The 25027-nt window shown below is 31.9% G+C and overlaps 1 protein-coding gene across 2 annotated transcripts in view; it reads left to right on the forward strand.

The window, feature by feature from the left end:
• Pten (phosphatase and tensin homolog) overlaps positions 1–23713 on the forward strand; it is an 88090-nt gene extending 64377 nt beyond the window's left edge. For both annotated transcript variants that reach the window (XM_021735875.3, XM_005339190.4), the window contains exons 5-8: positions 5695–5836; positions 11161–11327; positions 14141–14365; positions 17061–23713. In XM_021735875.3, the coding sequence (XP_021591550.1) occupies positions 5695–5836; positions 11161–11327; positions 14141–14365; positions 17061–17246 (720 nt within the window). In that variant the 3' untranslated portion in view covers positions 17247–23713. The remainder of the gene's footprint in view (positions 1–5694; positions 5837–11160; positions 11328–14140; positions 14366–17060) is intronic.
• The last annotated feature ends 1314 nt before the right edge of the window (positions 23714–25027 follow it).

Here is a 25027-nt window from a genome sequence, read left to right on the forward strand (position 1 = left end):
TTGTTTCCAAATCAGTTATTAGAGAAAAAGTTCCTATATATCATGAACTCTGTACATGAGTTCATCGATCCTACCTTTAATGAAAATTTAAAGAAGAAATTTTTTAGTTTTCCTGGGGGATGAATTTTTATGACTTAATATCATAATCAAGTTACTTTTTTCTAATTGGTTTACTAAATTTTCCTATATTGTAACCTAATGAACTTTTTATATTTCTTCATTTGAAACACATAAGGTATATTGTTTTTTAAAAACTCCTAATGTGACATTATTTTTTAAAAGATATTTATTTTTTAGTTGTAGTTGGACACTATATATTTATTTTATTTATTTATTTTTATGTGATGCCGAGGATTGAATCCAGGGCCCTGTATGTGTAAGGTGAGTCATGTACCTCTGAGCCACAGCACCACCCCCTAATGTAACATTCTTATTTTTCCTAACATTAATTCTGCTGGGCTAAACTGTGTTCCTGTGATACATGCTATTTAAATCTGTTATCCATTCTGTAGATTCAGGGAACCATAGAATTTTTATACCTTGAAGGATCTGATTATTTAATTCAAAACTATTCTAATATAAATAATAAACAGATCTGCAGAGTAGTCTGCCCTTAGTCATAATCTTTTTATCAAATAACTCAAAACTATATCTTTTAGTTAACCTCAAACCCAGTGTTCTTTCTGTTGTCTAATTTTTTTCTTAGTTATTTCTATTGCAAAAGTAGAAACTGAAACTTAAAAAAGAAAAAAATAAAGTAGTTACCTTACAATGTATGAGGACTTTTTCAGTTTCAACTTGAAGAAACCCAACTCTCCAAGTAAGCTTAAACAAAAGAAGACATTTATTAATTTATATAACTTAAAAGCTTTGGCCTAGATCTATATGCTAAACAGTTATCAGGAGTTTCTTTCCCTTCCTTGCTCCCTCCTCTTCTCTCTTCTGTATATACTTCATATTTTCATATAGGCTCTCTCTGTAAGTAATGGCAAGGTATTGTTCCTTGCAGCTTTAGGCTTTCATTCTAACTACTTCGTCAACTGCAACAGGAAGAGACTACAACTTGAGCGAAAATTTCTCAGTTAAGTTATGATTTTCCTGGACTTTGCATGTACCCATTTCTGAACCAAATATTCTGACCAGAAAATGCAATTCTCTGATTAGGACAAGTATCTGAAGGTTACGAAAAAATTCAGCATCCCTAAACTACAGGGAGAATGATAACTTCCCAAAAAGCAGGAAGAAAAGATGCTGGGCAGAGATGTCTGCTTCACAATTAATTGTGAAGGATTCTGTGGATAATGCAGCACTATTTTAATATGGAACTCATAATTACTTTCATAGAACTGAGCATAATAATGCTCTAAACTTTGAAGATTCTTCATAGATGTGAAAAATAAGAGCTTAACGAGGGTATGACCTCATTCAAATCACATAGTTAATACACCTGCTGTAAGTAAGGACTCCTGAGTAAGAGATTCAAACTCATTCACATTTAGATTCAAATCCTGGTTTTGAGTGAGGTAATTACATGCAGTTAGACTGTTTTCTTATCCTTAAAATAGAGGTGATAACATCTTGTTGAGTTAGAGTTAGGAGAATACGTAGAATATTGGCAAATAATAACAGTACTGTTACATGTTGTCATTACAATAACAGCCATTTCTAAATCCATATAATAATTTTATTGTGATCATTCTGAAATACAGCTTTGTAGGCTTCAAGCAAACACTGATATGTTGAAACATCTACATTATTTCTAAGTGACAGAAAAGTACTGAAGTAGAAACTCACTTTGAGGGACGGACACTAGAATTAAATCCCGGGGTGCTTTATCACTGATTTAGTTTTTATCTTGAGACAACTCTTGCTTAGTTGTTTAGGGCATTGTTAAGTTGCTGAGATTGGCATTGAACTTGTGATCCTTCTGCCTCCACTTCCTGAGTTGCTGGGATTACAGGCGTGTACCACCATGATTGGCTAGAAAATCACTCTTTAAACTTGAGTCAGATTGTGAATTTATCTTAGGGAAGGTGATCTGAGAGTATTGACACATAGAATATGAACAAATATTACACATCGTGTGTTGTGGTATTAAGGTGATAGTTTAGTCTGACAGTATTGTGGCAGTATTTATAGATTTAAAAGGTGTGTAATCTATGCTTTAAAGTCTCTTTCCTAAGAGTAATCACATAAAAGAGATTTACATAAAATAAGGCTTAAAAATAAATGGTTGATTAAAGATAAATCAGAAAATGTAAGTCTCAAAGGAGGATGATGATATCTCAGTATCTGAGTAGACTTTAAAGCAAAAAGTGTATAATTGGATCAATCATGTTATTTTATATTAACACAGGATATACTCCACATATTAGCAGTTATGAACTTAATGGGTGCTATACTAACATTAAAATGTATCAAGCAAAAGGTGAATGAAATGGAAAAATTATTAAAAAATTAATGACAGCAGAAGCCTTTAATATACTTCAAGAAGGCACACAATAAGATATGTGGGTGGTTTGAATAATGTGATAAAATTAGCCCAAAGAATGTATTTATTTTTCTGTCATTCACTAAATAGTTACCAAGATTAATAATTCATTAGTCCCTCTGCAAGAAACAAAAAACAAAATTCCCAAATAGAAATAATACAAGCCCCATTTCTTGATTATAATTTAGTTTTTTTTAAGTTTAGTTGAAGTTTATATGGAAATTTAAAACCATGTTCTTAAACAATTTTTGAGTCAGTGAGGAAACCCAGATTCATTTTAGAGTTTTTAAGATTAATAACAAGAATTAACAAAGATAATATAATGAATTGGGAAACAGTAAACTATTTGAACTAATAAATCTAAACACTGACAATATGAAAATGCCAATAAAATCATTGTATCTCTCTTAAAGCCAATCAAGGGAAGACAGAAAAGAAACATAAGCTTTTTAAGTATTAAAAAGGAGGTAGAATTATAGTGTGGAGGTGACATTAGAAAGGTTTCTGATGTTAGGAAATACGTAAAACTCAATAGGTGACTGCCTCCTTACTGTTACATCTTAATCTGATAAAAGATTTTTTTTTTTTTTTTAAAGAAAGAGCAAACCAGAAAGTACAATTTAGGAGAAATCAAATAGTTTGACCAAAAGTAGGAGCAATTGTTGGCACAAGAGAATTGTGAGAGGTGAAAGTGGAAAAAGAGGTTGGGGCTCTATATTTATGTGATTGAATTATACTATGTGATAAGTCCTTGTTTGGGTGGACACCAAGATACCATTTAATGTGAATTAATTTAATTTGAATTAATCAGCAATGTGTTTATCTTATAATTTTATAAAATTAGTTCAATAGTGGTATGAAAGATAAATTGACCTCCTTTCTTCTGCCTAGACCTTTGCCATATTGCCGAGGTTCCTTAACTTCTCTATAACTCTGTGTATATCACTACTGACTCTGAGCTTTGTTTCCTTCCATAGCAGGAAGAACTATAGGGATTAAATGGATGTTATGAAGTTTGTAATTTAGATTCAGCTGGTATTCACACATAAATTATTCGATCAGTGATGACAACTAGTAAATTCATATATTCTTCACGTTTGCCTACCTCCTTTTGTTAAGGATTAACTGAATCTTGAAACACCTACATTATAGATGTACAGTCACTTGCTACTTGAGAAAACTTTAAAGCTCTGAAAACCTTTTATTATCGCATGCAAACCTGTGCCAAAGATGGAGATAAAGAAAAAAAATATCTACCATCCATTAAGTCCCAACAAATGATAACTTTACAACTTGGTTTCTTATAGACTTGTACTGACTTTTTTTTACATTTATTTAATTTTTTGGCTAGATAGTTAAAACTATCATTCCCATCTATATTCCATCTGTTATTTTCTCTTGTTTATTTTGATAAACATGAATGACAGGGGCTGGGATTATAGCTCAGTGGTGTGAGGCACTGGGTTCAATCCTCAGCACTACATAAAAATTAAGATATTGTGTTCATCTATAACTAAAAAGATATTTTAAAAAATGAATGACAGGTTGTCTAATGAAGTTGCATAAAATAATGTATTGATAAACCATCTGGAGCCTAAACATTTTTAAGTGCTAAGGACACTTTTTTACTGTTAATTTTTTTTAACACTTTTTCAAAATAGTGCTACTTTACTACTGTTCCTGTAAGAATACATACAAATAAAATTCCAGCTATCCCAGAATTATATCTTAACACAGGTAGACTTTATTAAACTTTAAGACTGTTAACTATATATCATTTGTAGTTTTTAGCTTGCTTTTGTTTAACTGCTTTGGTGTTTATTCTTCACAAAAATCCTGTTACGAAGGAAGGGTACACGATATTGTCCTCAGTTTCCTGAGGAAACAAATTGGGGTTTGTGTTTTGACTATGAGCATTCAAATAGAAGTCTTCTGACTATAAAATGTTTGTTCTTTACTGTGACCAAAATCTTAAATCACTTGTTCTGATTTCAAATGGTTTATATCCATTTTTCAACTGTGTGTATGTGTGTTTATAATAAAATCATACTAACCTTTAAAAAAAACACTGATTCTATTATAGTAAGTATCTTCTTAAAAAATACTGATTGTATTATACTAGTGTGACATTCAGCATGTGTGTTTTTAAATTCATAAAAATGTGCTTTATATTTTTCATTGAAAAAGGGAAATTTGTGTACAGAATTTTTAACACATTGGGGAAGTTTAGGTGCTAATGATAGCTTAAAAGAGAAATACTGTAAGAATTTTTCTTCTTGAATATACTTTAAAGAATGATTTTTCAATAAGTTTCTTCTAACTATTATACTTAATGTTGTTTATTATTTTCCTTATATTTCTAAGTTGAATTTTTCTTAAGTCACATTTGTAGTAAAAAAAACCTTAGATAAGCACTTTAATACCTCATTTATTCAGCTTCATTAGTGAACATATTATTGTATATATCAATTATTTTAGAAATTCAGGTTCTCCTTTTAAATATGTTAATTATATTTAAAGCATCTTTAATACTTGGTATTTTCTAAAACATTTTATACTCTCCTTGCTTCTCCAACAAAGAGATGTATGGGACAGAGACATCTTTAAGTAACTTTGTTAGTGGACTATTGGATTCGTTTATGTAAACTGAATACTCCTATTTTTTTTCCTGCTCTAAAGCCAATGTTTCTTTTTCCTACTGCTTTGTCTGCCTCTTAAAAGGCAGTTTGCATTATCTAATCTGCTGATTCTGATATACTTTTGCTTGGAAAAATTTGGGAGGAATTGTGTGTTTAATAAGACTCCATAAATCCTTGTGGGATATATTGGTATAAAGAACATAGCTATAATGCTGAGAGGGCTTTGACAATTATTTTTGGATATGCAGTGACCTTTGCTAATTGGATCAGGGTCAGAGCATATTTGTGAGTTTTGAATAAATGAGGTGTTATTGTATTTGAAGGAAGTAAAGTTATTCAGATATTTTTCTTTGTATTGATGTTGTTCTGATTTACTCTGTTATTGAACTGGATTTAAGTATTAATTATTTAAGGTCAATTTTTTATATGTATATGTTTTCTAATGGGTACAACCCAGTTACCATAGCAACTTAGTAGAATAACTATAATGGAACTTTCCATTTGAATTTGGCTTTTCTCTTTCTTTTTTCTCTGTTTCTCTATTTTTTTTTTTCTATCCACCAGGGAGTAACTATTCCCAGTCAGAGGCGCTATGTGTATTATTATAGCTACCTGTTAAAGAATCATCTGGATTATAGACCAGTGGCACTGTTGTTTCACAAGATGATGTTTGAAACTATTCCAATGTTCAGTGGCGGAACTTGCAGTAAGTGCTCTAAATTCTCTCATCCTTTTATGTTTTGGAATACTTTTCTTAACACATGCAGAAGTGTATATAAAAATCTAGAAAGAAATTTACCACATTGAACATTTTATGCAAATGAGTTTATTTCTGAAGTATCCAAATTAATTAATTGGCTCTGTTGTTCATCTCCTTGGACTGAGTAGCCAAGAACAGTGGGTTTTAATGTTTTTGAAGTCAAATTGTATTTTATTAAGGAAGTATTTTGTGTTACAACCACCAAATGGAGCTTAAATTCTGAGCAGATGACTGAAAAACCTATCTCATAGAGGTTCAACATAAGGGTGACAATGAGATTCATCAGTTTATGGTCTTGGGGCAGGGACTAATTCTTTCATCTTAAGAATTTTAGATATTTACATTTATGGTGACAGAACAATGAAAAGGAAAGGAAAGTGATAGGACTTGGCAACAAGCTCAAGTATAATGAGTAGGGGTGGAGTGGGGAAGACTAAGTCAGAGTATGTAAAGTGAGGAAGAATACCTGGATTCAGATGTGAGTTCTAATTGTAGCTCAGTCATTAATGTACTATACAACCCTGGTCATACCATCTACCCTTCTTTGAGTTTTCTCATCAAATAAAATACAGAGATTTTAAAATCTGGAACTCCTAAATAAATACTAAGTATAAATAATGTCCTGATGTCTGCTTCTAGTTTATTTACCTTTTATCTTAACCTTTGTAAGCCTACCTCATCCATCCCTATCCTATTCTGCTTCTCTGCTACTCTTGGCTAGAGTTCTTAGCTAGACTGATGGGAAGCTTACTACCTGGATCAAGAGACTCATAACGGTTTTTAATCCTGGAACTTAAATACAACCTGGAAGTGGTCAGTCATGTTTTCATGTTCAAAAATATATTTTATTAGTATTTAGAGGACAATTATGTGGTTTCTAGATAATATACCACTTTATTATTTTTTTTAACAACTCATATTATTTCAGTGATATTTTGCAATGTTAGTGGTTTTAGCTTTTTTTTTTTTTTTGGTACCTGGGATTGAACCCAGGGGCATTTAACCACTGAGCTGTATCCACAGTCTTTTTAAAATATTTTATTCAGAGACAGGGTCTTGCTGTCTCTAAGTTGCTGAGTCTGGCTTTCAACTTGAGATCCCTTACCACAGTCTTCTGAGCTACTGGAACTACAGGTGTACGCTACTACGCCTGGCTAGGTTTCTAGCTTTAAGCTTTGTTTCTTGAAAATATTTGTTTAAATTAAACATATTTTGTCCCTAAATTAATTTGTACTTAGAAAATTACTTCCTTAATTTTTTTTCTTTTTTAATGTTTGACAAATAGATGGGATTATCTACCAGATCTTTCCTCTTTAAGAGCAAGGCAACTTTATCAAAGATCACAGATAGGCTTCTTAAGAACTGCATTGATTTTTTTTTTTTTTTTAAGTCTCAGTACAATTTTTAAAACTGTTGAGTGCAAGGCACTGGGGTGTTTGAGGTGATTAATGTAGGGACTTAGCAGAATCAGAGGAAAGGAAAAGGAAGAAAATAAACTTCCTATAGGGTAGATTTTAAGAGCCAAATGAAAGGTTTTATGGAGATAATGAGAAAAAGAGAGAACATTCAGTTCAGTAATCATTAGTATAATTTTTTTACATTGACCTCTCTAGCAAATTTTTTTTTCATTTCTACTTTGCCTGCCCATATTTAAACCCTCTCACAGCATTACATTTCTGGACTTAAAATTATTAACTACTGAAATATTTCTAAATTTTTTTGTGATACTCTGGTTTCTTATTTATATACTGATTTAATTCTGTGTATTAAAATACAGTTAATATAGTGTTAAATTGGAGGCTTTATTTATAAATTATTAATGTATTTCTCACAAAAAGAAAGTTTGGAAACTGTCAACACATTTTCATGAAAGCAGTCCTTCAGCCTGCGTGTGGGCAAACTTTTTTTTTTTTGGTCTCTTTTATTTTTTTTAGTTACTGGTGCTTAAACTCAGGAGCACTTTACCAATGAGCTACATCCCCAGTCTTTTATTTTTTTTAATTTTGAACAGGCCTGTATAAGTTACTGAGACTAACCTCAAACTTGATATCCTCCTGTTTTAGCCTCCAGAGTTGCTGGGATTATATAGGTGTGTGCTACTGTGCCTGGCAGTTCACCAGCTTTATTGAATATTGGGGAAAGCATGTAGTTTAGGTTGGCATTAAATCTGAAGAAAGTATTGCAGGTAATAGGAAATAGCCTTGAAACTAAAGCACATCAGAAGGAAGTGAACTGGATGAGAAGTGTAAAGAGCATAGAATAGGAATGGAATGTCTGAGTTAGAGAGTCTTGAAGGGGATTTCAGGCTTGGTTTGATATAGTATTACAATAGTATGAGAGATTTAAACCATGTTTTTCGGACAGTTGTATAGAAAGTTGTGATTGAAGAAGGCAAAAGTCTTATGCCAGATGTGCTAGAGTAAGCAAATGGGTGTTTATTTTTTTCTTTGCTATTGATATACAAAGATTTTCATCAAAGTTTCAGTCCTGCTCAGGTAGATGATTCACAGGAAGGAGAAGAAAGAAAAGTGAGTCTGATATTAATTTTTGGTTTCAAACATGTTTTAAATCTGATGAAAGTGAATTTTTCACATGGAGATATTCAGTGACTACTGGGATTTAGGTTCAAATGGAGGCGAGAGATATCTGGTATTTTGGGATGCATAAAGATAAGACTTCTGAAACGTTTTCATGTAAATATGTTGTGGAGTTAGGAATAGGAAGACTTGGAGTAAAGCAAAGGATGAGGACTGAGATGATGAATGGCAGCTTGGGTGCAGGAAGAAGAAGGGAATCAGTGAAGAAAGCTGGTGGTGAAAAGTAATCTGCAAAGTTGTCAGGGGTTAGCAACCATTTTCTTACTTATTTTAATATTTTGAAATGAAGGGAAAGTTACTGTTTTATTTTCTAAAAGGGTTAAGTATGTTAATAAAGTTGGCCGATGTGGGTTTCTGTCTCTGCACATACACATATCTATACCTATAAATCTAGGAAATTTTAAGTTTGATTTTTATTTACTCTAGGTATGGCTCTTATCATTTCCTTAGAACAGTCAATCATATCAAAGAATATGTATCAAAATGGTGTCTTAAAAGACCACACTAATGTTAGACTAATGATAAATTAGGCTTTATCTAAAATGTGAAATTCATATTGTATTTTCCTTAATGATTTGAGGAAACTTACTAATTTTTGGTACTGAAATTGAACCTAGGGTACTTCACCTCTGAGCTACATCTCCAGCTCTTTAAGCATGTACCACCGTACCTGGCAAACTTATTAATTTTTGTTTTGTTTTGATATCTGAGATTGAACACAGGGTCACTCAACCACTGAGCCACATAGCCAGCCCTATTTTGTATATTATTTAGAGACAGGGTCTCACTGAGTTGCTTAGCACCTTGCTTTTTTTCATGATCCTCCTACCTCAGCCTCCTGAGCTGCTGGGATTATAGGAGTGCACCACTGCCTCCAACACCAATTTATTAATTTTTAGTGAAACATTTTAAGCCTAGCTTTTAGAAGAAATTCTGCATAATGCCAATTTGTAACTAGCTTGTAAATTGTTTGTAACAATTCTCAAGTTCTTGAAAATGTGCATTTCAGATGTAGTTTCTTTGAAATCTGGCTTATACTGTCAGTTTTCTTTTTCAAATCCTAAAATCAGTATTACCAGATTCTGAATTAGTAGGATTTAAATTAATAAGATTATAAAATATTTTCATCTTGACTAATTTATCACAGCTTTGAAGTCATAACTTGGTCTTTTGCTTTATTCAAGCTAGATTTCCTATGAAAATTTCAGTATCACATAAAGACTTGTAAAATGGTTCCCTGTACTTTGAACCTTAGTCAAGGGAGTGGAATTTATTGACAGGTTATTGGTGTAGCATTTCCCCTTTTTGGGGTGACCTTTCCTCATGATTTGTGTCTTAACAAATCCATGTTAGAATAACCCCATACACTTTTAGCAAACATTTGTGAGTATAAATTAAATGGAAATTTCATTCAGCTTCGTTTGACTTTTTGCCTCATTTGCAGTCTTGGGTCACATTGATAAATCTGAAACTTTTTTTTTCCTTGAAGGATAATAGTGCCTTTTGAGGTGCTGAGGATTTTAACTGATATATACGTATATATGTACACATATACACATACATACACATATACAACATTTATATATTTCTCATATGCTAAATGCAAGCTCTTTTTTCTGTTTATTGTCTTGTCATATTTCCTTTGAGACTTTATTATCTCCTAAGATTAATCAACGGACTTTAAAAAAAATTATTCAGTATACTACAAATAAATTATGCCTCAAATGAATTGGCAAGTTATTTAATTTGAAATTTTTAAAGTTGTAGAATCTTAACATTAATGAATCTTTCATTTCTGTCACTGAAGTTATTAGATATAAATGAACTTTTGAGTAGAATTTTAAAATAAAACAAAAATCTCTTCCACACTGTATCACCTTTTTAGTTAAATTACTAACATAAAAGTAGGATGAATTTTGAGAAGTTATACTTTACCAACTATTTAAAAACAGATACAGCCCAAAGTCAAAATGGTTATTAATTGTGTTTTGGAGGGAAAGGAGGTTTATGCTGCAATTTACACTTGAGATCATTTCTTAGCAGACATCTCAAATCATTTCCTCTTTCTCATGGTGGTGACTTTATATACTTTTAAAATGAAATGTGGGCTAGAGGTTAAATTAAAAAAAGAATGATGGGTAATATTTTCATAAATACTAGGTCTTATGCTTGAGGAATTTATTATGACTTTGTTATAGGTTATATATTCTTTCCTCTTGCGAACATGTAATAATTTTTATTTTGTGATTTTTGGCACAGGCTAGAGCCTTCACAACACCAAAGGAAATGTTTTAAAAGTTACCATTTATGTAATTCACAAATATTCCAGAAAACTATTAAAATTAATTTTCTACTTTATATTAAGATTTTTAGCATAATTTAAAAGTCAAGTCTTGATGTTAATATATTGCTAGATATCTATTTTTGGGACTGGTTCATGAGACAGGAATTGACTGTCCTACCAGTGGAACCTTATTTTATATATTCAAATCGTAGAAAACCATACCTTGATTATGTCATTGACTTCATTTATTTCCACTATTTCGTTTTAGTCAGGATTACAGATGCATAGTTACCATTTTGATTATATTGCTGATAATTGATCATTAAAATAGCTTTTGGCAGTTGAAGGCATTTCCTGTGAAGTAAAATAGTATGTATTTAACCATGCAGATCCTCAGTTTGTGGTCTGCCAGCTAAAGGTGAAGATATATTCCTCCAATTCAGGACCCACACGACGGGAAGACAAGTTCATGTACTTTGAGTTCCCTCAGCCATTGCCTGTGTGTGGTGACATCAAAGTAGAGTTCTTCCACAAACAGAACAAGATGCTAAAAAAGGTTTGCACTTTACTTTTTTGGGGGAAATTATCAAAATAGCCATACCTGTAAGAGTAGCCCTGGATCTTTTATTTAAAGCCTTTAGTTAGGCAGAAGTCATTCTATAAAGAGAGATTGATTAAAAGCTGTATTTTATTTTATGATGAACATTTAATTAACTGTGGTTAGCTTTCTTAAACATAGTTAAATATGCAGATGCTTTACTTTCTTTTGGTGTCAATGGACCATCACAATGGTAAATAATCTTGTTAAAAGGAAAACTATATGACATTGTAACATGAAATTAATTTTTCTTAACTTGGTTTATGCAAAGAAGTTTTGTAAAAGTGTTAGACTGTATACATACTCCCATTCAGTCACTTATAATCCCCTTTTAAAAGATGGTGAATTAACTGAAAAGAAATTAGCATGGGACCATAGGTTTAAAAAATGCTAGACTTATAGACAGCAAATAAGATCTTTTCTGTGGTCTTGTGTACTGACACAAGCCACTTTTCCCCATTTTATGTTTCTTGAGAATTGGTTGCTTTATTTTCAGTTTTCCCAGATTCACTAAATATTTAGCCTTTTAACTAGGAGAGAAATAGTTATGGAGAGGAAATAATAAGGAATGAAAAAAATGTGGTATTTAAATATGCAGGTTTAGAAAGTGAGGTTTGTGTTTTACTAAGCTGTATTTAGAGAAGGCAGAGAAGGCAAGAGTTCGATTATAAAATAAACTATCTTGGTTTAAAATATTAAGTGTGGACATTAAAAGTGAGCTTAAAGTGCAAAATTTTTAGGTAGTAATGGGAAAAAAGCACTGATTTTGTGTGGTGTTGCTGCCTCATTAATCATACTAGATATATAAACAGTACTATTTTTTAGACATGTCAGATTGATTTAGTTTTCTCAATTTTTAGTTTTTCTTTTGAAAGAAAATAAGAGGAAGTTTCATTTATTACTAAAAATTTTAACACTGTTCTGACTTATCAGAAGTGTTATTTCCTTTATTCAGAATTCAAGTAGTTAGAAAAAAAATCACTGAATATTAAAGTGATATTTTTCACCAGAAATACATTTTTTACTCCTGTGTTTAAATAAAAATTAAATATATCTCAGTAGCTTTGAAATAATAATTTTTGGGAATCCAGAAAGTGTTAGCAAATGCTTCAAAATCAAGATAATTAGTAAGCTATGGGTTTTTGTGGTTTTTTTTTTTTCCCTCTCTTGTACTTTATAAGACTCTGACATACATAATACACATAAAATTTTATATTTTGCTCTTAAAAACACACACCTGCTTCACCATTTCTTTGAACTTGTAGGAAGATGTTAATTTTAATTTTAGTTCTTCTGTACTTCACACTTAGCACATAAAATCGAAGATTAAATATTTATATTTTTGTATGTCTTGGATTACTTTACATTAGTTTCAAATTCTACATGATTTTCCCCGTCTTATTTAACTGTCTGCTCTGATTTAAACAAAAAACAGTTTTAGTATAATCAGTACATATTAGAAATCCACATTTTTGGAAATTTAAATATTATTAATTAGCTTATTTTCTTCTAAGTAAAATATAATTCCTAACTTGTGACTTTGCTAAAATAATTGTAATTAACAAGTTTTTTTAAATATTTATTTTTTAGTTGTAGTTGGACACAATACCTTTATTTAACTTATTTGTTTTTATGTGGTGCTGAGGATTGAACCCAGGGTCCCATATGTGTGAGCCGAGTGCTCTACCGCTAAGCCACAATCCCAGCCCTGTAATTAACAATTTTTAAAAGGACTTGTCATGTATAAGATTATCTTGCTAGGTAGGTATATTATGAGTTAGAAAGAAATTTAAGATCCTTAAAGAGTCTTAGCATCTTCTTGAGGAAAAACAAAAATTTCAAGGTAAATTAAAATAGAAAGTTTATATGGCAGTGTGAGGCACCAGATAAGATGCCACAAGGCTTTTACATCATTAACTGTCAAATGACCATACAAGCTTAACTTTTATGTTGGTAACCTCCCCCACTCCCATTTTATTATGAAAGTTTTCAGGCATACATTTTCATAGAAGAAAATGGAGTCAGTTAGATTTAAATATTGATTTAGAAGTAAAAATGTATTTGCCATGCTTCATGAGGGAAGTACCTCACAAGAACTTTTATGAAAAATATCTGAGTTTTGTTTATACCTACAAATGCATAAACTCAAGAACATTTTTAACCCATTTTGTCCCATCATCCCAGATGCAGAATACCTATAAAACTTGCATATATATTCTGTATTATATGTAATATATAATAGAATTATATAATGTATAGCAGACTTAGGTAATTATAATAGAATTATAATTATATTAACTGATATTAGTTAACACATATATAATTTCTAGATTGTGATTTCAAACTTATTTATTTATTTATTTTGGGGGCGGTGCTGGGGATTGAACCCAGGGCCTAGTGAGGCATGCACTCTACCAACTGAGCTATATCCCCAGCCCCTGATTTCCAACTTATTTTAATGTACCTGTGTCGATGCAGAATTGAAAATTTGTGATTTAATGGGTTAAAGCTAGTATTGGACTAAAAAGGAATATTTTACTTATAATTTTAAGACAAAAGTAAGTTATCTCTGATCTTATGAGATTGTATTTTTGAACTAAAATTTTGAAAGAAGAATTCTCATAAATGTAAATGCGGCAGATAACCCACAGATTGTATTTACCTTTATTTGAAATATCGAATGTATATAGTTTAATTTGTTGACTTCTTGGGACAAGTATTTACAGGTGACATTTAAAAAAATTAGTAATTTCTTTCTTTTATTTTCATAGGATAAAATGTTTCATTTTTGGGTAAATACGTTCTTCATACCAGGACCAGAGGAAACCTCAGAAAGAGTAGAAAATGGAAGTCTATGTGATCAAGAAATCGATAGTATTTGCAGTATAGAACGTGCAGATAATGACAAGGAATATCTAGTACTTACTTTAACAAAAAATGATCTTGACAAAGCAAATAAAGACAAGGCCAACCGATATTTTTCTCCAAATTTTAAGGTCAGTTAAAAGCATTGGGATGTATTGGTGAAGACATGCATGCATCCGTGTGTGTGTGTGTGTGTGTGTGTGTGTGTGTGTGTGTGTGTGTGTGTTTGTCCTCTAGGGTAAAGAACTGAAGAATTTATCTTGACTCATTTTTAAACTAAATTATTCATTACTTAGAAGTATATCCCATCTGATTCAAATGTATGATATGTCAAGGTCATTGTACTGTCATGTGTAACTAATTAAAACAAATTAAAAAAAAGAAGTAGTGTTTACGTAGCAATAACCTACAAGTTTATAATGAAATACTATTATGCACACAGACTAAAAAAAGCTGCGTTTTTCCTTAGCATATTCTTTTTCATTGTTATTTGATGAAATCTGAGGTAGACGTGTAGAAGAAGAGTTAGGTGAGTGGGATATGAAGTAAGAATTGAGGAATAAAGAAATGAATAGAAGCTCAGGCATTTGGGAATGATTTTTAGATAATTTTTATTGGTGCATCGTAATTATATATAATAGTGGGATTCATTGTGACATATTCATACATGCACATAATTTGGTCAATTTAGAAAATAAATTGTGTGGAATGTTTTCACCACTTCCACTCTTGTCTCCCCTTCAATTTATTTTCAAGTCTTCAGAATAGATTTGTTTCACTATTATTAACGTTTTTTAAAGACCTTGTAGGTACTATAAAGACCCATATGATTTAGCACAGACCTACCTCCCATCTCAGTTCTAGCTACGTTCTCTGTTTGTTCCCCCAAATTTAGCCATACTTGTCTTGCTTCAGTTCTGCAGAATGCAACACTTCTGCCTCTACTATTTACAGTTTTATTCTTTCTTCCTCTACCTCTCTTCCCTACCCTTTCCCCCGGCCCTTATATGTCTCCTGACTTCTCATGTTTCCAGCTTTAATTTCAGTCTCATCTGCTCTGTAAAGCCCTTTCTGATTTGTCCTCCCTTGTTATTCCCTTTTTAAAATTATTTCTATTTCCACATGTGTCTTGCAATTGTTTGGCTTCATTTTATTTTTTGTCTATATGAGATAGGGGTGTATGTGGTTGGGTGTGCATGTATTTCTATTTATAGACAAGAATTCTTCAGATTAAGAAAATTGATTTGTGAACATTGAATGGTTGTTTGCCATTTTCTTCCATTTCTTATTCTATTTTTTTTATCTTTTAGCATATCTTGTTTTCTTTTATGTATTTTTCATTGTAACAAATCTAACAATAGCTTATAAACACATTACTAGTAATACTTAAAATGGAGAGGGAGATCTACATGTTCATAAGTGAAAAGAGATCTAACATTAAACACCTTTGGGTCTTAAATTTGTGTTTAAAAGTTTCCTTTAGAATTCACAGGTTTCCATCTTCTTTCTTTTCTCTAAATCTGAATTTTCCTCAACAATTAGACTTTAAAATATCTTTCTGCTTTTATTGTTTTCTCTTTTAACATTACCAAAAGTTTTATATTTGCGATTGCAAATAAAAACTATTTTAGTTGTCACTGCATAGTTAACAATGTTATACATGGTAAGTGCTATGAAAAATAGAGACAGGAGTAATCTTGTCATTTTTTTTTAAACCTATGATAGCTAGAGAATGCCTGATCAAGTGAATGACATTTAAGTAGAGGCGGAAATGAGATGAGTGAGTTATACAAATATCTGGGAAAAAAGGGAAGTATAGATCAATGCAAAAGCCCTGAGATAGGAATAAGTTTAGTATATTTGAGTAACATTAGTCATTTTGACCAAAGGAAGTAGTCCTAGTGTGGAGACATTGTTTTCAGCATAAGAAAGATATAATCTGAATTTTGTCTTTGAGTGGAAGCTAAGAAATCAGTTAAGAGGCTGTTGGCAGTGGTTTAAAACATTCAGGTGAAAGATGGTTGCTTGGATGAGAATAGTGGCAGGGAGGGGTAATGAAACTGTCAGATTGGGTATATGTGGTATTTTAAAGATAGAACTTAAAGGATTTACTGATGAAATGGATGTTGGTTGTTAAAAAAAGAAGAATTGATAATGACTCTTGAATAATAGAGGAGAGGCTATAGATACCACAGAATAAGCAGGGGATTAAGATCCCACATCTATTGTCTACCAGATATGTTTCCCATTAAAATGGAAATACCTAATATATCAGCGGTTTTTGAACAATTATTTTAACTACGCATATAAAGGCCATTGACCCACTGTTGAGGCCACTATATGATCTATGTTAACTTCCTTCTCAATTTAGGCGAAGTTTTTAGGGCTGTATGCATCATTGAATCACTATATATGTTTGTATAGTATGGTTAGTATCAGAAAATATATTGAGTTTTAGACAGGTAATGAGAGAAACATTCTTTCAGAATTGAGCCATTTGTGAATTGAACTTTGACTGAAAAATTACATTATGTGAATACTGGATGATCTTCAATCTGCATTTCTTTGTAGGATTATTTAGTTAGTGCTTATAGCTTATGTATCTTAAAAAATATTTTATTAACATCCAAGTTTGTCTTTTCAGTATTTAGCAGGAAAGAATATGTAGGAACTCTAAATAAGAAGAGGGTTATTTGAAAGGCAATTGCTCTTTAAAGATATGTTTGTTACAGTATTTTAAAATGAATCTATTAAAATATATGTCTTTATAAGTAACTTAAAATTAGTCATAATAATGGATTTTCATTTTTAATTTTCTTTTTCTAGGTGAAACTGTATTTTACAAAAACAGTAGAAGAGCCATCAAATCCAGAGGCTAGCAGTTCAACTTCTGTAACACCGGATGTTAGTGACAATGAACCTGATCATTATAGATATTCTGACACCACTGACTCTGATCCAGAGAATGAACCTTTTGATGAAGATCAGCATACACAAATTACAAAAGTCTGATTTTTTTTTTATCAAGAGGGATAAAAATACCATGAAAACAAACTTGAATAAACTGAAAATGGACCTTTTTTTTTTTTTTTTAAATGGCAATAGGACATTGTGTCAGATTACCAGTTATAGGAACAATTCTCTTTTCCTGACCAATCTTGTTTTACCCTATACATCCACAGGGTTTTGACACTTGTTGTCCAGTTGAAAAAAGAGGTTGTGTAGCTGTGTCATGTATATACCTTTTTGTGTCAAAAGGACATTTAAAATTCAATTAGGATAAATAAAGATGGCACTTTCCCATTTTATTTCAGTTTTATAAAAAGTGGAGGCAGACTGATGTGTATACGTAGGAATTTTTCCTTTTGTGTTCTGTCACCAACCTAAGTGGTCTAAAGAGCTTTGTGAATTACAGGTTCACATCCTACCCCTTTGCACTTGTGGCAACAGATAAGTTCACAGTTGGCTAAGAGAAGTTTCTAAAGGGTTTTGCTACCTTCTAATGCATGTATTTGGGTTGGGGGAATGGAGGGAATGCTCAGAAAGGAATATATTTTATGCTGGACTCTGGACCATATACCATCTCCAGCTATTTACACGCACCTTTCTTTAGCATGCTATCATTATTAATCTGGACATTTGAGGAATTGGCCGCTGTCACTGCTTGTTGTTTGTGCATTTTTTTTTTTTTAAAGCATATTGGTGCTAGAAAAGGCAGCTAGAAGGATGAATTTGTATTGGGGTACAGGAATGAACCTTTCGAAACATCTTAAGAATCCACAAATGAAGGGATATAAAAACAATGTGGGCATAGATAAGAAACACAGCAACAATGACTTAACCATATAAATGTGGAGGCTATCAACAAAGAATGGGCTTGAAACATTATAAAAATTGACAATGATTTATTAAATATGTTTTCTCAATTATAATGACTGCTCCATCTCCTGTGTAATCAAGGCCAGTGCTAAAAGTCGGAAGCTATTAGTACCTACATCAGTCAACAACTTACACTTACTTTATTAGTTTTCAATCATATACCTGCTGTGGATGCTTCTATGTGCTGCCTGCAAACTTCCTTTTTCTCATTAAATATAAAATATTTTGTAATGCTGCACAGGAAATTTCAATTTCAGATTCTACAGTAAGTGTTTTTTCTTTTCTTCAAAGATTTATGATGCACTTATTCAATCTAGTAGCTGTCAACTGTTCCACCCTTTTGACCTTACACATTCTATTACAATGAGTTTTGCAGTTTTGCACATTTTTTAAATGTCATTAACTGTTAGGGAATTTTACTTGAATACTGAATACATATATGTGTATATTAAAATTGTGTTAAAAAGGAAATTAGAGTTGCAGTAAATTTTCAACACTGCACAAATAAGGCATTTAATTTTTCAGTAGAAATTGTTCTACATAGGCTTTATTGATTTGCTATTGAATAGTTTTTTTTTTTTTTTTTAACGTGCAGTGTTAAGTCATTTCATAGTGTTAGAATTGGGACTAGGGCTTCAATTTCACTTCTTAAACATCATATATTTGATATGCCCAGACTGCATATGATTTTTAGCAGAGTACAATGACTATTGTAAAGCTAATGTGAAGATACTATTAAAAAGGATTTCCCCCCAGAAACTTGGTATCTTTCAAATTACCTTGACCTTGACATTTGAATACCTAGCCATTATATTTCTTAATGGTGTAGAATCCCATTTTCAATAACTTATTGGTGCTGAAATTGTCCACTAGCTGTGGTCTAACTAGTTATAATTTACAAATACAGATTGCATAGGACCTACTACAGCAGCATTTATTGACTTTAATGGTAAATAGATTAGGCAGAACTTCATCTAAAGTTTTCTTGGTAAATAATGATGTTTTCCATACCTCATCAATTTCACTCAACAAAGTTTTTAAATTTTTAACAAAGCTCCTAGGATTTACACATTTATAATTAAACACTGATATATAGAGTATTGATGGCTCATAAGTTAAATTGGTAAAGCCAGAGACATCTATTCCTAAAATCTCATCATTGAAATTTATGACACCTTATGTTTCATAAATGCTGAAAATAATTGACTAAAATGAGATATCTATTTTCCTGTTTTGAAATTAGTTATTAATATTGTTTTTTATTATAGTTTTGGGCACAGCATATTAAAACATAACTTGTATTGTTCCAATATGTAACATGGAGGGCCAGGTCATAAATAATGATATTATAATGGGCTTTTGCACTGTTATTATTTTTCCTTTGGAATGTGAAGGTCTGAATGAGGGTTTTGATTTTGAATGTTTCAGTGTTTTTGAGAAGCCTTGCTTACATTTTATGGTGTAGTCATTGGAAATGGAAAAATGGCATTATATATATTATATATATATATAAAAATATATATTATACATACTCTCCTTCCTTTATTTCAGTTACCATACCCCTAGAATTTGACAAGAATTGTTATGACTGAAAGGTTTTCAAGTCCTAAACTTTATTTATGTCAGTATTCATAATTAGCCTGAAATACATTCTGTAGGTAATCTCTCCCAAGTTTCTGGAATGTTTTCTTAGACTTTTTGGATGTGCAGCAGCTTACATGTCTGAAGTTACTTGAAGACATCACTTAAGAAAGCTTACATTTGGGCCCTGTACCATACCAAGTCCTCTGTAACTCCTCTTGAACATTTTTGCCATAATTATGAAAGGGTAGTTGAATAAACAGCATCACCATTCTTTGCTGTGGCACAGGTTATAAACACGTAAGTGGAGTTTACCGGCAGCATCAAATGTTTCAGCTTTAAAAATATGAGTAGGGTACAAGTTACATGTTTAGTTATAGAAAATTTGTGCAATATGTTCATAACGATGGCTGTGGTTGCCACAAAGTGCCTCGTTTACCTTTAAATACTGTTAATGTGTCATGCATGCAGATGGAAGGGGTGGAACTGTGCACTAAAGTGGGGGCTTTAACTGTAGTACTTGGCAGAGTTGCCTTCTACCTGCCAGTTCAAAAGTTCAATCTGTTTTCATATAGAATATATATACTAAAAAATTTCAGTCTGTTAAACAGCCTTACTCTGATTCAGCCTCTTCAGATACTCTTGTGCTGTGCAGCAGTGGCTCTGTGTGTAAATGCTATGCACTGAGGATACACAAAAAAAAAAAAAAAAAAATGTGTACAGGATAATGCCTCATACCAATCAGATGTCCATTTGTTATTGTGTTTGTTAACAACCCTTTATCTCTTAGTGTTATAAACTCCACTTAAAACTGATTAAAGTCTCATTCTTGTCATTGTGTGGGTGTTTTATTAAATGAGAGTATAATTTCAATTGTTTAAATCCATTGAAATTTTAAATAATGGGCAGCCAAATATGATTAAGAAGTTTTCTGTATCTTTTTTTTCCCCTCTGCTGTCCTTTAAAACCTACTATTTATTTTAAAAGAATAGCCTTTGTCAGTTTCGGAGTAGAGTATATGTCTACTCATGTGGCTTTTCTTTATAATTCTGTATTCTGCCATCAACATATGGGAAGCGTCATCTACTCAGTGTGACTTGTGCCATATAAAAATTGATATTCCAGAATAGTCTATAAAGGACTTGTGTACTTGAATTTAATCTTGTTATTTGTTAATATTCTTGAAAGATTAAAGACTAAGGCATATCCTTTCAACAAAACATTATAAGGTAATAAGTAAAAGTATAGCTTGTACAAATGTTCTACAAAAGTAGACAGACCACTAATGTAACAGTGGAATTTAATGTTATTTCAAGTTTTACATGTTCTCTGTGTGACTTTTTAAAAGTAATGTGAATGATGTGTAATAATGTAAAGAAGTATGAAGGCATGTGTGTATTTACACACTTCTTATAGGAGTACTAATTACTATGGTTGGAGATAATACTGGAGTCAAAGTATTTTGATTTATAAGAAGATATTTTGGTGATGTTTGAAAAATAGGAGTTTACTGGCATTTTGTTTTATATCATGTCCTCAATATGCTGTAATCTGAGCTAGCTTGGTTCAAGTGAATGCCATCACCATTTCCATTGAGAACTTAAAAATCACCAGTGTTTAACATGCAGGCTTCCAAAAAATCAAGACCCTTAATGTTTAATTTGCTGTTAACATGAAACTCTCTTGGTTCTTTTATTTTTGCCAGATAATTAGCAATACATCCAAAATTTACTCTTAAAAATGGCTTAACATGTAATTTTTAATTAGCAGCTGCTAGTGTAGAGAGAAATATTTTTGAAGAGAACAGTAATAGTCCAAACTGATATAGGGACAGAACCTAAAAACTAGTAAATAAGATAATGGAGAAAAAATTTTAAGATGAGAAGTAGACACTGATTTTCCTATAGAATTTTGTAACGATAGGTAGATTGGTGGTCAGATAAAGTTACTTTAATCTAACTTTTTTTTTCTTTCTTTCCAGTACTGGGGATTGATCCCAGAGGTACATTACCACTGAGCTACATTCCCAGCCCATTTTATTTATTATTTTTGAGACAGAGCCTCACCAATTTTCTGAGACTGGCCTCAAATTTGCAATCCTCTAGCTTCAGGTGATCCTTTAGCTTCAGTTACCTGAGTCACTGGGATTACAGGCATGTGCCACTGCACCCAGCCTGTTCTTCCATCTTTCAAGATCTGTTAAGTGTGTTAGAATGTAGGTAGCCACTGTGACAAATTTGATGTTGGTTGGTAGCTTTAAATGTTTGTAATGTGAAGAAAGGAAAGGACAAAATAGTTTTCACTGGTAGTACTCTGGTTCTTAAATTGTCTATTTTTAGAACACTTTCCCAGCATAACAACAAAATAATTATAATCCCACCACCTGGAGACATAGCCATTATTAATATTTTAGTGACTATACAATCGTTTTTTCTGTATATTCATGTATATATTTTCTTTAAAAATGGAATTTATACTGCATATTCTCAAAGCCTTTTAACTTAGTGTTTCCATCATGAATTTGTAGAATGTTCCATTGCCTCAGAAAGTGAACAGTAAGTTGTTCACTTTCTAATGCTACAGAAGCAGATTTTGTGTGGTCACTGAGAGTCCTTTCCAATTCAGTCGGTTAATCATGAATGTTTAAATATTGTTGGCATTAAATACATGTCTAAGTAAAAGTTACATTTATTTAGCATATTCAAGCTTAACTTCAAGAGCCATTTTAAACAAAGCAGAATGCGTGAAACACTGTTAATTTCATCACCTTTCTATTCCTCTTTTTTTTAATTTTTTAAATTCTAATTTGTTATATATATATATGACAGCAGAATGCATTACAATTCATATTATACTTACAGAGTATTCCTCTTTTAGATTGGAAAAAATAACTTTGGTTTTTATAGTTCCCAAATAGTTGCTCAATTTCGAGCAAATTAGTTTAATCACACACACACTCCTATACACACACACAAAAGTAAAACTGCTTTTATCACTGGTTTATCACTCAGTTGTCTTCAAATCTGTGCTCATGTGACTTATATCAAAAACTTGAAGTTTCATGAATACTTACCCCTTTTTCCTCTGAAACCATGTTTAGTACTAAGGTGGGTTTAGAACATACAATTCTTTTTGACAATTATTTGAGAATTTTGGTGGAAAAAACATTTTAACTGAGGGCAGTATATAACTTATAAACCAATGTATTGATACTTTAAAAAACTTTTTACATATATGAGTGAAGTTAACTGCCATCTTTGAGCATTACCACATTTTAAAATAAAGCTGCCTATTTTTAAATGAAGTGTTTAACAAGGATTTATATTTCTCATTTTTTAAGATTAAAAATAATTTATATTTTCTCTGTTGCATGTGGATTCTTATAATGTAGAGATTTGTTTGTGTGGAATGGAGCAAGGCTTGTAGTCATGGCTCTAGTGATTCAGTTTGCCAAATTTGTTTAGTGAAATTCTTAATGTTTAGGTGTGGTTTTCTGTAGCTATCACTGGCTATTATTTATATGCGCCTTTAGGATTTTCTGCGTATTCTATAGAATTGTCCAAACAGTATCCCACATTTACAAATGTCCTTTCAACATCTAATTTCTGTGTCCATTAAATTGCCCTCGTGCCCTAATGAGCAGTTTGTAAGTGTGTGCATGTGTATGTTTGTGGTGTGTGTATGAGTGAATTAGATTTTCAAGAATGCTAAACTCCAACTTTAAATAGTTTGGTTCAGGCGAACATTTCTCACTGGAATTTCACAGTTCATTGTAATGAAAATGTTAACCATAGATGACCTTTGACATACGGTAACGAATCTTGAATATAAATGAATTGTTAGTAGCATCTTGATATATGCATTAATGAGTTATTTTAAAAGTTGTGCATTAAACCAAAGTTGGTGTTTTGAAAATGTTTATATTAAGTTCCATTTGGCTACTGATGGACATAAGAATAGAAATGCCTTCCTATGGAGAGTATTTTTCCTTTAAAAATTAAAAAGGTTAATTATTTTGACTATTTGTTTTTTAGCTTTTTATTCTTTCAACAAATATTTATCAAGTGCCTGCTATATATAACAGGTATTTGGAACATATTAGTAAGCAAAAGAAACATACCCGGTCCTTGCCCTGGAAGAGTTTATACTCCAGTAGAAGAAACAGACTTTTCTGAAATAATGATATGCTGTGATACATGCCATGAGATATGAGATGCATATGATACAGTGATGATCGCCAAACATTCAACACATCCCTAAATTTCCACCCCACTTGGAGTTAAATGGGGTGCATGAAACTAGTTCATTCCAATGAAATACAAGTTAAATAAAGGCATGAAAAAAAAAATCCCCTGTACCATCCAGTTTTTCTCTTTGCCTACTGCGTGACCAAGGATTTGACATGTTCAAGGTGGTACAGCTGTCAGCCTGAGTCTTGAGTTAATATATGGAGCAGAATTCCTTCAAATTTTCCCCACCCACACTAAACTTGTATGACATTAGCACAAGCAAGAAACTCACAATTAGTTTATACATACTTTGGGACAACTTGTTACTACAGCATATATAGCATTCTGACTAAAGTAGTGTTTTGAGAAAATCAGGGACGGTTTTCTTCAACAACAAAGAGGGAGTTAAGAATGAAGCAAAGTGAAATATCTTTTAAACAACTTGATGCTATAAACTAAATTGCAAGACTGCCAGAAGTTATTGAATGATAGTTCCTGAAATAGGTTACTGAAGCATTGTTCTACATAACTTTGGTGTACAGTTGCATGAACAGAAGATCCTTTCCCTTGTGGAGCTTCCATTCTAGCAAGAGAAAATAGAGGAAGCATGCCATATGTCAGGTAATAAGTGCAATTGGGGAAATGTGATCAGTTAAGGGAGATCAGGATTGCAGAGTAGAGAGATTGCATTATTGAATAGGGCAATCCAGGATAGGCCTCACTGGGAGAGTGACATTTGGATAGACTACTGAAACAGTGACATTAGAATTTTCTTTCACCCTTTCAATCAACAAGATGCACCCAGAGTCCTCTATAAAATTTTATTCTAATGTTGTACAACTCTGTTTATTAATTTCTGGGTTTCAAAATTATTAATGGTATGCCAAGGGAGAATTTTTAAGAATACACCCAAATAGCCACAATGTTCTAAACCATTTTGTTTTCTAAATTGGTTTGCTAAAACCTGTGCAAACACTCTTCCTCTTGATTCTCAGAATTTAGTTTTTTAGTTTTGTGTGTGTATGTGTGTGCATTTTGAAAACACTACTTTAAGAAGTTTAAGCTCTGTTATGACTTAAATATTTCTGTAAGGCTGAAAGGAAA

The sequence above is a fragment of the Ictidomys tridecemlineatus genome, chromosome 1, assembly GCF_052094955.1.
Source record: "Ictidomys tridecemlineatus isolate mIctTri1 chromosome 1, mIctTri1.hap1, whole genome shotgun sequence".
NCBI lineage: Eukaryota > Metazoa > Chordata > Mammalia > Rodentia > Sciuridae > Ictidomys > Ictidomys tridecemlineatus.